This window comes from Mustela lutreola, chromosome 2 (assembly GCF_030435805.1).
Source record: "Mustela lutreola isolate mMusLut2 chromosome 2, mMusLut2.pri, whole genome shotgun sequence".
Classification (NCBI taxonomy): Eukaryota; Metazoa; Chordata; class Mammalia; order Carnivora; family Mustelidae; genus Mustela; species Mustela lutreola.
In genome coordinates, this window is record NC_081291.1 from 91,842,618 (window position 1) to 91,857,021 (window position 14,404).

Here is a 14,404-nt window from a genome sequence, read left to right on the forward strand (position 1 = left end):
CATCTTGCCTTGGTAGTATCCTTCAATCACAGCTGTTGTCCAGTTATTTGTTTCCATGACATTGACATTTCTGACCAGTTATTTTGCTAAACATCCTTCAGTTAGGATTTGTTTGATAGTTTCCGCATGACTAGACTCAGAATAAGCATTTTTGGCAGATTAAGCAAGGCAGTATCCTTCTTCTTTTCATTTCTTTATTTCTTTATTTTTAATGAACATAAAATGTATCATTTGCCCTAGGATGGTGGTTCTTCTTTTTCTTTTTCTTCTCCTTCTCCTCCTTCTTCTTTTAAGATTTTATTTATTTGCCAGAGAGAGAGTGAGTGAGAGAGAGAGAAAGTGCACAAGCTGGGGAGCAGCAGGAGGGGGAGAAACAGGCTCCCTGCTGAGCCTAATGTGAGACTCAATCCTGGGATCATGACCTGAACTGAAGGGTTCCTAGGCGGTACCCTTCTCAATCATCAGGAGGGACACTATGTTGGCTGTCTCATTACTGGTGCATTAATTTGGTCACCTGTTGAAGATGAGGTTCACCAGACTTATCCATTGTAAGGATAGTTTTTCCTTCCTTGTAATGATCAAGTAATCTGGCGATGATACTCTGAGACTGTAAACTTCTTGTTTCCCGACAGTCTTTCACCCAGTGATTCCAACATCTGCCCAGATGATTCCTTTGCTATGCTGCAAAAAACTGTCTACTATTGAAATGAGAAAATGATAAGCATTTTAAGAAAAAAAATCTTTTAAAAAATCTAGACCAATCATGAGAGTGCCTTGTCTGAAGACTCCTTTCTCATTCAGCCTACCATATTAAAAATAATTCCCATTATAAAAGTAACACTACCAGGGCACCTGGGTGGCTCAGTTAGTTAAGCGTCCAATTCTTTTTAAAGGTTTTTTTTTTTTTTTAAATTTATTTATTTGACAGACAGAAATCACAAGCAGGCAGAGAGGCAGGCAGAGAGAGAGGAGGAGGCAGATTCCCTACTGAGCAGAGAACCCGATGCGGGGCTCGATCCCAGGACCCTGAGATCATGACCCGAGCCGAAGGCAGAGGATTCAACCCACTGAGCCAACTCTTGATTTCAGGGCAGATCATGATCTCGGGATCCTGGGATCCAGCCCTGTGTGGGGCTCCATGCTCAGCAGGGAGTCTGCTTCAGGATACTCTCTCTCCTTCTGCCCCTCATTCCTCTCTCTCAAATAAATACATAAATCTTAAAAAAAAAAAATTAACACTACAGATATTTGGGAATACAGAAAAGTAAAATGTAGAGAAAAATTTAATAGTTCCAGTAGCCAAGAAAAACTTCAGTTTACGGAACTTTCCTAACTTGTTGATGGCAAATCTACTCTCCCTGAGAAGGTCAGATAAGGATCCCATGGGCTCATTTTAATGTGTTCTAGTATAGTATAAAGAAATGAGGAAACATCATTTTGTCTTTCTCCATATTCAGGATAAATTGTTCTTTCAGAAAATTTAACATACTTGAATGTTATGACACATTTTTTCTCCTTCTTAAGCTTCTGAGAAAACACAATTTTTAATAATTGCATACTATTTCAAAAAGTGTTTCTTATCATAATTTTATCAGCATTTCCCTCATACTGTGGGATATTTATATTGTTTCAGAATTTAATATATTATAAATAACAGCTGGAAGAACAGCTTTGCACAAATGTTTTTATTTCTGTATTTCACATTCTTTTCCTATTTATGTGTTCTTACTGAGTTGGCATGTGACTTTATTGCGTATCTGAAAATATCCCTACTTGGAATCCAAGGTGGTTTCCATTTCTCCTGAAAGACGGGCTCATTTTCTCTGGACTTCACTCATCTTCTCATTTCTGACCTTGAGGAAGTGAGAGCACTAGAGCATTTCCTCATCCTGACCATGTGTAACCTCTCCCTCTGTTATCTTTAGTCCATTTTGGTCACTCCACACGTGCAGAGACTCGCTCTTCTGCCTTCTGTTTCTGTCTGCCACTCTGCACCTTATATGATGGGTAGGAAGGGAAGTACTGGTGTTTTTCAAATATTAAGCACAGTTTATTCAGGAATATCTCTGACTACTGTCCCAGCATGATGAACACTGAAAAGTTGTCACATGAACAATCTCTGGGGAACAGTGCCTACAACATGGCTATTTTAAAACACCAGAATTAATGCATTTGCTTCTAGAGAATTACTGACCAACAGAACTTTCTGAGCTCCAATATCCTATGTCTGTGCTAATATGGTAGCCACTAGCCACATGGAGTTACTGGACCCTTGAAATATGTATAGTATAACTGAGAAACTACCCTTTAATTTAATTCTAATGAATTTAAAATAGATAGCCACCTGTGACTAGTGGCCTCTGTATTGGAGAGCTCATGTCTGAAGAATAAATGCAGAAGAGTGTAGACCTCTAAACTTTTATATTCCCTTTACTTCTTCCTTTTCAGGGACATTCTGGTTTTGAAGGACCTCAGGGGGAGCCTGGAAATGTTGGCCCTCAGGTTAGTACAACCACTCATGGGTCTTATTTCAGCTGTTTTTTGTGGAGGAGAGAGGTCGGCTGGGCTGAAAATTGGCTTGTTTCCTTTTCTAAGGTCTCTGCTTCCCTTCTACTCTTAGGGGTCAAGAGGAAGACAAGGTGTGCCAGGGCTGAAGGTCAGTGCTTTCTGGAAAGGCTTTCTTCTCACTCCACAGATGTACCTACTTCAAATAGTTCTCTCTGACGTCAAAGGGAGTTCTGGTTGGGCTGTTTGAGGTTGCAGGAGGATCACTGAGAAGTTTTCATTAAGACCTTTTCCATGAAGAAGAAAAAGTTAAGATGGTTCTCTGCTTCACCTCCTACCTGGTATAATATTTCATTTAGGTTGAAAGGAAGCTAATAACTTAGTGAATGGTGTTACCTCTGAAATCATGACTTTTTTCATTTAAAGAAGTGGGACTTCCTGTGGGTACTCTAGGGGATCTCATAGTCCCTAAACAATGAAAAAAGATTGAGTTTTTAGCATTTATTCAAAAGGGATTTGTGGGTGGGATAGAGGCTATCTCTTTGGGGGAATTGTATTTTACTAAGCAATTATTTAGCATCAGTCACTGTGCTATGCCTTTATTTCTAACACTTTAAGTAACCCTTCTAAGGCCCCAGGAGTTAGGAGCACCATTGATTACATTTTACAGATAAGAGAAAAGATATAGATTTAGCAAAACTCGTCAGAGGGCACATGGCTAATAATCAGTAGAAACAGGATTCAAATCTGAAGATCAGGATGCTCTTATAAATTTACAAAATAAATTTATTATATAGTCTTCTTTCTAACACAGTGTGGTCATGCTTGGCTGTTGTTGGTTGTGTTTTTGTTGTTGTTGTTTGCTTGTTTGTTTGTTTGTTTTCAGCATTCTCATGATTTACAGATGGAGGAAAAGTCACAGATGGATTTATGTCAACTCTGAGTCCCTCTGAGTGTGTGTGTGTGTGTGTTGGGTAGTGACTTCTGACCTCCTAGATATAAAAGAAGATGGAACTGCTAGTCTTCAGATCAAACAGGTTAGAAAAGCACGGATATTGAGAAATCCAAAGTCAAACAAGTTCTGTCAACACCAAGTAAAGTATTATTTCTCACAAAATGTTTAGGATTTGAAATCAATTCTTTTTAAAAAAAGACATATATTTGAGAGAGGAAGGGAGAGAGAGAGCGAGTGAACAAGCAAGCACAGTGGGAGAGGGAGAAGCGGGCTCCCGGCTGAGGAGAGAGCCTGATGTGGGGCTTGATTCCAGGACCCTGAGATCATGACCAGAGGCAGACACCTAACTGAACAATCCAGGTGCCCTGAAATAAATTCTTAAATCGATATTCTCTTGTACTATTAATTTGGTTTTAATACTTGTAAAATAAATGTCTTGAACTATCATTTTATCCTATTGTTTTTACCCCCACAAGGCAGAAAGAAATAGACTAAGTTATGAGGAAATTAAGTGGCTCTAGGCAATAGAAGAAATTTCTTACTCTTGAATTATTTAAGTCTTTTGTGATGCTACGTGTAGTTTATCTAAATGTCTGCTCTGTTCACTGTGGATTCTCTGCTCAGTTGGGTCATGGTTATTTTTGTTTTCCTATGTCACCCCATCTCCTGTGTTACTCTTTTTTAAATTTAATTTGAATAAGAGTGAAGCCTGTGCATATATTGAAAGTCAAACTGCATTCATAAGCTTAATAGTGAAAGATGTCTTCCTGTCTGTTCTTTCCAGCTCTTCGGGAATACTCAATTTCATCTCTGTGGGCAGTTCTTCTGATATTATTGCTGTTTTTCTTTTCTTTTTTATTTTATTTTACTTTACCTTACTTTATTTATTTATTTATTTAATTTATTTTTAATTTTAAGCATGACAGTATTCATTATTTTTGCACCACACCCAGTGCTCCATGCAATCTGTGCCCTCTATAATACCCATCACCTGGTACCCCGACCTCCCACCCCCTGCCCCTTCAAACCCCTCAGATTGTTTTTCAGAGTCCATAGTCTCTCATGGTTCACCTCCCCTTCCAAATTCCCCCAACTCCCTTCTCTCTATCTCCCCATGTACTCCATGCTATTTGTTATGCTCCACAAATAAGTGAAACCATATGATAATTGACTCTCTCTGCTTGACTTATTTCACTCAGCATAATCTCTTCAAGTCCCATCCATATTGCTACAAAAGTTGGGTATTCGTCCTTTCTGATGGAGGCATAATACTCCATAGTGTCTATGGACCACATCTTCCTTATCCATTCGTCCGTTGAAGGGCATCTTGGTTCTTTTCACAGTTTGGTGACTGTGGCCATTGCTGCTATAAACATTGGGGTACAGATGGCCCTTCTTTTCACTACATCTGTATCTTTGGGTAAATACCCAGTGGTACAATGGCAGGGTCATAGGGAAGTTCTATTTTTAATTTCCTGAGGAATCTCCACACGGTTCTCCAAAGTGGCTGCACCAACTTGCATTCCCACCAACAGTGTAAGAGGGTTCCCTTTTCTCCACATTCCCTCCAACACATGTTGTTTCCTGTCTTGCTAATTTTGGCCATTCCAACTGGTGTAAGGTGGTATCTCAATGTGGTTTTAATTTGAATCTCTCTGATGGCTAGTGATGATGAACATTTTTTCATGTGTCTGATAGCCATTTGTATGCCTTCATTGGAGAAGTGTCTGTTCATATCTTCTGCCCATTTTTTGATATGATTGTCTGTTTTGTGTGTGTTGAGTTTTTTTTTTTTTTTTTTTTTTTTTTTAAAAAAGGATTTTATTTATTTATTTGACAGAGAGAAGCACAAACAGCAGAGGCAGAGGGAGAGGGAGAAGCAGGCTTCTCTCTGAGCAGGGAGCCAGATGCGGGACTCCATCCCAGGACACTGGGATCATGACCCGAGCAGAAGGCAGATTCCCATATTTGTTGTTGTTGTTTTTTTTTTTTTTTTTTTTTTTAATTTTTTATTTTTTATAAACATATATTTTTTATATACATATATTTTTATCCCCAGGTCTGTGAATCACCAGGTTTACACACTTCACAGCACTCACCAAATCACATACCCTCCCCAATGTCCATAATCCCACCCCCTTCTCCCCAACCCCCTCCCCCCGGCAACCCTCAGTTTGTTTTGTGAGATTAAGAGTCACTTATGGTTTGTCTCCCTCCCAATCCCATCTTGTTTCATTTATTCTTCTACCCACTTAAGCCTCCATGTTGCATCACCACTTCCTCATATCAGGGAGATCATATGATAGTTGTCTTTCTCTGCTTGACTTATTTCGCTAAGCATGATACGCTCTAGTTCCATCCACGTTGTTGCAAATGGCAAGATTTCATTTCTTTTGATGGCTGCATAGTATTCCATTGTGTATATATACCACATCTTCTTGATCCATTCATCTGTTGATGGACATCTAGGTTCTTTCCATAGTTTGGCTATTGTGGACATTGCTGCTATAAACATTCGGGTGCATGTGTCCCTTTGGATCACTACATTTGTATCTTTAGGGTAAATACCCAATAGTGCAATTGCTGGGTCATAGGGCAGTTCTATTTTCAACATTTTGAGGAACCTCCATGCTGTTTTCCAGAGTGGCTGCACCAGCTTGCATTCCCACCAACAGTGTAGGAGGGTTCCCCTTTCTCCGCATCCTCGCCAGCATCTGTCATTTCCTGACTTGTTGATTTTAGCCATTCTGACTGGTGTGAGGTGATATCTCATTGTGGTTTTGATTTGTATTTCCCTGATGCCGAGTGATATGGAGCACTTTTTCATGTGTCTGTTCGCCATCTGGATGTCTTCTTTGCAGAAATGTCTGTTCATGTCTTCTGCCCATTTCTTGATTGGATTATTTGTTCTTTGGGTGTTGAGTTTGCTAAGTTCTTTATAGATTCTGGACACTAGTCCTTTATCTGATATGTCGTTTGCAAATATCTTCTCCCATTCTGTCAGTTGTCTTTTGATTTTGTTAACTGTTTCCTTTGCTGTGCAAAAGCTTTTGATCTTGATGAAATCCCAGTAGTTCATTTTTTCCCTTGCTTCCCTTGCCTTTTGCGTTGTTCCTAGGAAGATGTTGCTGCGGCAGAGGTCGAAGAGGTTGCTGCCCGTGTTCTCCTCAAGGATTTTGATGGATTCCTTTCGTACATTGAGGTCCTTCATCCATTTTGAGTCTATTTTTGTGTGTGGTGTAAGGAAATGGTCCAATTTCATTTTTCTGCATGTGGCTGTCCAATTTTCCCAGCACCATTTATTGAAAAGGCTGTCTTTTTTCCATTGGACATTCTTTCCTGCTTTGTCGAAGATTAGTTGACCATAGAGTTGAGGGTCTATTTCTGGGCTCTCTATTCTGTTCCATTGATCTATGTGTCTGTTTTTGTGCCAGTACCATGCTGTCTTGATGATGACAGCTTTGTAATAGAGCTTGAAGTCCGGAATTGTGATGCCACCAACGTTGGCTTTCTTTTTCAATATTCCTTTGGCTATTCGAGGTCTTTTCTGGTTCCATATAAATTTTAGAATTATTTGTTCCATTTCTTTGAAAAAGATGGATGGTACTTTGATAGGAATTGCATTAAATGTGTAGATTGCTTTAGGTAGCATAGACATTTTCACAATATTTATTCTTCCAATCCAGGAGCATGGAACATTTTTCCATTTCTTTGTGTCTTCCTCAATTTCTTTCATGAGTACTTTATAGTTTTCTGAGTATAGATTCTGTGTCTCTTTGGTTAGGTTTATTCCTAGGTATCTTATGGTTTTGGATGCAATTGTAAATGGGATTGACTCCTTAATTTCTCTTTCTTCTGTCTTGCTGTTGGTGTAGAGAAATGCAACTGATTTCTGTGCATTGATTTTATATCCTGACACTTTACTGAATTCCTGTATAAGTTCTAGCAGTTTTGGAGTGGAGTCTTTTGGGTTTTCCACATATAGTATCATATCATCTGCGAAGAGTGATAATTTGACTTCTTCTTTGCCGATTTGGATGCCTTTAATTTCCTTTTGTTGTCTGATTGCTGAGGCTAGGACCTCTAGTACGATGTTGAATAGCAGTGGTGATAATGGACATCCCTGCCGTGTTCCTGACCTTAGCGGAAAAGCTTTCAGTTTTTCTCCATTGAGAATGATATTTGCGGTGGGTTTTTCATAGATGGCTTTGATGATATTGAGGTATGTGCCCTCTATCCCTACACTTTGAAGAGTTTTGATCAGGAAGGGATGTTGTACTTTGTCAAATGCTTTTTCAGCATCTATTGAGAGTATCATATGGTTCTTGTTCTTACTTTTATTGATGTGTTGTATCACATTGACTGATTTGCGGATGTTGAACCAACCTTGCAGCCCTGGAATAAATCCCACTTGGTCGTGGTGAATAATCTTTTTAATGTACTGTTGAATCCGATTGGCTAGTATTTTGTTGAGTATTTTCGCATCTGTGTTCATCAAGGATATCGGTCTATAGCTCTCTTTTTTGGTGGGATCCTTGTCTGGTTTTGGTATCAAGGTGATGCTGGCCTCATAAAATGAGTTTGGAAGTTTTCCTTCCATTTCTATTTTTTGGAACAGTTTCAGGAGAATAGGAATTAGTTCTTCTTTAAATGTTTGGTAGAATTCCCCCGGGAAGCCGTCTGGCCCTGGGCTTTTGTTTGTTTGGAGATTTTTAATGACTGTTTCAATCTCCTTACTGGTTATGGGTCTGTTCAGGCTTTCTATTTCTTCATGGTTCAGTTGTGGTAGTTTATATGTTTCTAGGAATGCATCCATTTCTTCCAGATTGTCAAATTTATTGCCGTAGAGTTGCTCATAGTATGTTCTTATAATAGTTTGTATTTCCTTGGTGTTAGTTGTGATCTCTCCTCTTTCATTCATGATTTTATTTATTTGGGTCCTTTCTCTTTTCTTTTTGATAAGTCGGGCCAGGGGTTTATCAATTTTATTAATTCTTTCAAAGAACCAGCTCCTAGTTTCGTTGATTTGTTCTATTGTTTTTTTGGTTTCTATTTCATTGATTTCTGCTCTGATCTTTATGATTTCTCTTCTCCTGCTGGGCTTAGGGTTTCTTTCTTGTTCTTTCTCCAGCTCCTTTAGGTGTAGGGTTAGGTTGTGTACCTGAGACCTTTCTTGTTTCTTGAGAAAGGCTTGTACCGCTATATATTTGCCTCTCAGGACTGCCTTTGTTGTGTCCCACAGATTTTGAACCGTTGTATTTTCATTATCATTTGTTTCCATGATTTTTTTCAATTCTTCTTTAATTTCCCGGTTGACCCATTCATTCTTTAGAAGGATACTGTTTAGTCTCCATGTATTTGGGTTCTTTCCAAACTTCCTTTTGTGGTTGAGTTCTAGCTTTAGAGCATTGTGGTCTGAAAATATGCAGGGAATGATCCCAATCTTTTGATACCGGTTGAGTCCTGATTTAGGACCGAGGATGTGATCTATTCTGGAGAATGTTCCATGTGCACTAGAGAAGAATGTGTATTCTGTTGCTTTGGGATGAAATATTCTGAATATATCTGTGATGTCCATCTGGTCCAGTGTGTCATTTAAGGCCTTTATTTCCTTGCTGATCTTTTGCTTGGATGACCTGTCCATTTCAGTGAGGGGAGTGTTAAAGTCCCCTACTATTATTGTATTGTTGTTGATGTGTTTCTTTGATTTTGTTATTAATTGGTTTATATAGTTGGCTGCTCCCACGTTGGGGGCATAGATATTTAAAATTGTTAAATCTTCTTGTTGGACAGACCCTTTGAGTATGATATAGTGTCCTTCCTCCTCTCTTATTACAGTCTTTGGCTTAAAATCTAATTGATCTGATATAAGGATTGCCACTCCTGCTTTCTTCTGATGTCCATTAGCATGGTAAATTCTTTTCCACCCCCTCACTTTAAATCTGGAGGTGTCTTCGGGCTTAAAATGTGTTTCTTGGAGGCAACATATAGATGGGTTTTGTTTTTTTATCCATTCTGATACCCTGTGTCTTTTGACAGGGGCATTTAGCCCATTCACATTCAGGGTAACTATTGAGAGATATGAATTTAGTGCCATTGTATTGCCTGTAAGGTGACTGTTACTGTATATGGTCTCTGTTCCTTTCTGATCTACCACTTGTAGGCTCTCTCTTTGCTTAGAGGACCCCTTTCAATATTTCCTGTAGAGCTGGTTTGGTATTTGCAAATTCTTTCAGTTGTTGTTTGTCCTGGAAGCTTTTAATCTCTCCTTCTATTTTCAATGATAGCCTAGCTGGATATAGTATTCTTGGCTGCATGTTTTTCTCGTTTAGTGCTCTGAAAATATCATGCCAGCTCTTTCTGGCCTGCCAGGTCTCTGTGGATAAGTCAGCTGCCAATCTAATATTTTTACCATTGTATGTTACAGACTTCTTTTCCCGGGCTGCTTTCAGGATTTTCTCTTTGTCATTGAGACTTGTAAATTTTACTATTAGGTGACGGGGTGTGGGCCTATTCTTATTGATTTTGAGGGGCATTCTCTGAACCTCCTGAATTTTGATGCTCGTTCCCTTTGCCATATTGGGGAAATTCTCCCCAATAATTCTCTCCAGTATACCTTCTGCTCCCCTCTCACTTTCTTCTTCTTCTGGAATCCCAATTATTCTAATGTTGTTTCGTCTTATGGTGTCACTTATTTCTCGAATTCTCCCCTCGTGGTCCAGTAGCTGTTTGTCCCTCTTTTGATCAGCTTCTTTATTCTCTGTCATTTGGTCTTCTATATCACTAATTCTTTCTTCTGCCTCATTTATCCTAGCAGTGAGAGCCTCCATTTTTGATTGCACCTCATTAATAGCTTTTTTGATTTCAACTTGGTTAGATTTTAGTTCTTTTATTTCTCCAGAAAGGGCTTTTATATCTCTCGAGAGGGTTTCTCTAATATCTTCCATGCCTTTTTCGAGCCCGGCTAGAACCTTGAGAATTGTCATTCTGAACTCTAGATCTGACATATTACCGATGTCTGTATTGATTAGGTCCCTAGCCTTCGGTACTGCCTCTTGTTCTTTTTTTTGTGGTGAATTTTTACGTCTTGTCATTTTGTCCAGATAAGAGTAAATGAAGGGGCAAGTAAAATACTAAAAGGGTGGCAACAACCCCAGGAAAATATGCTTTAGCCAAATTAGAAGAGATCCAAAATCGTGAGTGGGGAGAAAGGGGATAAAAAGAGGTTCAAAAAGGAAGAAAGAAAAAAGAAAAAAAAAAAAAAGAAGAAAAGAAAAGAATTTTTTTTAAAAAAGAAAACACCTAAGAAAAATGTAAAAAAATATATATATATATTAGATAAACTAGTAAAAAATCGTTAAAAAAGAAAAAGGTAACAGTTAAAAAAAAAAAAATTTTACCCGAAGGCGAGAAAAAAAAAAAAAATGAAAAAGAAAAAATTAAATTAACTGCAAGACTAAAAAAAATCACAGGAAAAAAGCCATGAGTTCCGTGCTTGGCTTTCTCCTCCTCTGGAATTCTGCTGCTCTCCTTGGTATTGAAACCGCACTCCTTGGTAGGTGAACTTGGTCTCGGCTGGATTTCTTGTTGATCTTCTGGGGGAGGGGCCTGTTGTAGTGATTCTCAAGTGTCTTTGCCCCAGGCGGAATTACACCGCCCTTACCCGGGGCCGGGGTGAGTAATCCGCTCGGGTTTGCTTTCAGGAGCTTTTGTTCCCTGAGCGCTTTCCGTAGAGTTCCAGAGGACGGGAATACAAATGGCGGCCTCCTGGTCTCCAGCCCGGAGGAGCCGAGAGCCCAGGGCCCCACTCCTCAGGGCGCCCTCAGAGAACAGCGCCCAGTTACTCCCGTCTGCCTGACCTCCGGCCGCGCTCCGAGCTCACCGAGCCTGCGACCGGTTCAAGGTAACACGGAGCTGCGAGCTTACTGTCGGCTCTGTCTCTGTAGCCGGCTTTCCCGTTCCAATACCCGCAAGCTCTGCGACACTCAGACACCCCCGATCCTTCTGTGACCCTGCGGGACCTGAGGCCACGCTGACCCCGCGTGGGCTTCGCCCCGGTTTAGCCTCTGGAACGATGTCCCTCAGCGGAACAGACTTTTAAAAGTCCTGATTTTGTGCGCGGTTGCTCCGCCGCTTGCCGGGAGCCGGCCCCTCCCCCCGGGGTCTATCTTCCCGTCGCTTTGGATTCACTTCTCCGCCGGTCCTACCTTTCAGAAAGTGGTTGTTTTTCTGTTTCCAGAATTGCTGTTCTTCTTCTCTTCGATCTGCCGATGGATTTTCAGGTGTTTGCAATCTTTAGATAAGCTATCTAGCTGATCTCCGGCTAGCTGAAGCAGTCTCAGCTTGCTACTTCTCCGCCATCTTCAAAACAGCAGATATATTTGTTGTTTTTAAATGTTTATGGCTTTCCCCCAGTTTCTGAGCTCTCTATATTTTCTGATGTTTGCTCCAGAAAAGAAGGCTCATAGCTTTGCCCTTCTTCAGAGTCAGCTACAAGTGGGGGAGGGCAGGGAGAGAGGGAAGTATTCACTCCCTTGGCACTCTTCTTAGTGTATTTCTCAGTCTTTATCTTGCCTTTTAAAATCTAACTCAGCACTACAGCTCTGACTCTGTCAGCAGTCATTCTGTCTGTGTGTTGAGTTTGAGGAGTTCTTTATAGATCCTGGATATCAACCTTTTGTCTGTACTGTCATTTGCAAATATCTTCTCCCATTCCATGGGTTCCCTCTTTGTTTTGTTGACTGTTTCCTTTGCTGTGCAGAAGCTTTTGATTTTGATCAATTCCCCAAAGTTTATTTTCGTTTTTGTTTCCTTTGCCTTTGGAGACATATCTTGAAAGAAGTTGCTGTGGCTGATATCGAAGAGATTACTGCCTATGTTCTCTAGGATTCTGATGGATTCTTGTCTCATGTTGAGGTCTTTTATCCATTTTGAGTTTATCTTTGTGTACAGTGTAAGAGAATGGTCGAGTTTCATTCTTCTACATATAGCTGCCCAGTTTTCCCAGCACCATTTATTGAAGAGACTGTCTTTTTTCCACTGTATATTTTTTAATTAACATATAATATATTATTTGTTCCAGGGGTACAGGTCTATGAATCATCAATCTCACACAATTCACAGCACTCACTGTAGCACATACCCTCCCCAATGTCCATCCCCCAGCAACCCCATCGCTCCCACCCCTCCCCTCCAGCAACCCTCAGTTTGTTTCCTGAGATCAAGAGTCTCTTATGGTTTTCTATTGCTGTTTTTCTAAACAACATACTTATTTTGCAGTTTCTTGGTTTTCAATTTGGGATATTTTTCTCTCGATTTCTGATTATGGGGGAGAAACATTGTTCTTAAACTCTGTGTTTCCTTCTCCATATACTTGTCTCCAGCTCATCCTTGCCGTATGCTTAACTTGTCCACTTTTGGTCAAGTCAGCTGATTGTTCATATGGCTGGGCAAATATTATTTGCAGCTATGTAACCTGTTTTCCTTGAGCCAGCCTCTCTTCTTATTTGCTTTGTGTTCTACGTGCCGATTACCAGTTAATTTTAAAGCTCTTTGAGAAAACTGAGAACTTCCCAATATATTTAAACATGTGGGATTTATTTCTCTTGGATTTCCTCCTTCCTGGGCCCTCTGTCTTCCTGCTCTAATTCAGATCCATTTTTCTCTGGGCCTCTGTACTGTTGTCTTATAGGGACAAATTGTAAAACAGCAACCTCTCATTTGGGGAGCAGAGAAAAATGTGTGCAAACTGCTGCCTTTCATAGAAAGCCTCTCCATTTAGCACATTGTAATCTTGATGAATCCCTGTCTTTGTTCTTTTTCCTTTGCTTTTAAAAATTTTTTAAAAATAAGAGATAAAATCCCAACCATTTGCAGACTCCAAGGTGAAGTGGAGTTATTCAACACGTCAGTAGTTTGCTAGTTAACCCAGTGTTGGAACACTGGTCATATAGATGCATTTATGTTTTGAGGCTGCAGCTTGCTAAAGATGGGCAAGTACTATTGGAAGAGTACAGTGTACAGAGGTGCTGAATTCCAAATCACAGCATCCCTTGGATATGGAAAAAGATGGTTCATTACGGTCTATAAAATTAGAGATGCTGGCATCTACAAGATACATAATAAACTGGAATTTTAAATAATATTTTTTATAGAAAACATTGTATTATGGCAAACAAATCAATGCAGAGGTTATTTTGGCAATAAGGAAAAACTTGAACTTGTTAATTATGATAAAATTAAGAATATAATTTGTTTTTTATATGTCCATAAACCCACTAGCCTCCAGCAATTTATTTTCATGTTTGTGTGTTTCCTGTACTAGATAGATAATAAAGAGTTATTATCATGGGTATACTATTTTATAGTCTGCTTTTCTGTTTCCAAATCTTCCTATTATCAGTTTAATATATTATAGCATTCTCTGTAGAAGAATAGTAATTTGCTAAACAATTCTTATGTTGAGCATTTAGGTAATTTCTATTATGTTAGATATCATAGTCAGTGATGTAAAGAAAAACTGTATTATAGGGTTTTTGTTTTGTTCTTGCTTTTGCTTTGCTGAAATGATTTCCTTAATATAAATGTATAGACATGGAGGTACAATAAAAGAGTCTGAATTTTGCGGCATAGAGCCAAATTGTTTCTGAATGTTGCACTGTCAATGGCAGTAACGTGATAGGCAAACATTTCACAACCTATCTCAAAATTTCTAGCTACGTGCCTTTAAAATATACAAAACGAAGGTTGCTAGAGGGGAGGTGGGTGGGGGGACGAGGTAATTGGATGATAGGCATTAAGGAGGGCACGTGATGTGATGAACACTGGGTGTTATAGGCAACTAATGATTTTTTTTTTTAACTTTACATCTGAAAATAATGATGTACTATATATTGGCTAATTGAATTTAAATTAAAAAATTAAAAAGTTGGGGCACATGGGTGG

The 14,404-nt window shown here is 39.4% G+C and overlaps 1 protein-coding gene across 2 annotated transcripts in view; it reads left to right on the forward strand.

Annotated features, from left to right (window-relative positions):
* LOC131824529 (collagen alpha-4(VI) chain-like) overlaps positions 1–14,404 on the forward strand; it is a 117,757-nt gene that overhangs the window by 61,605 nt on the left and 41,748 nt on the right. For both annotated transcript variants that reach the window (XM_059162579.1, XM_059162580.1), the window contains exons 19-20: positions 2,449–2,502; positions 2,621–2,656. In XM_059162579.1, coding sequence (XP_059018562.1) covers positions 2,449–2,502; positions 2,621–2,656 — 90 coding nt within the window. The remainder of the gene's footprint in view (positions 1–2,448; positions 2,503–2,620; positions 2,657–14,404) is intronic.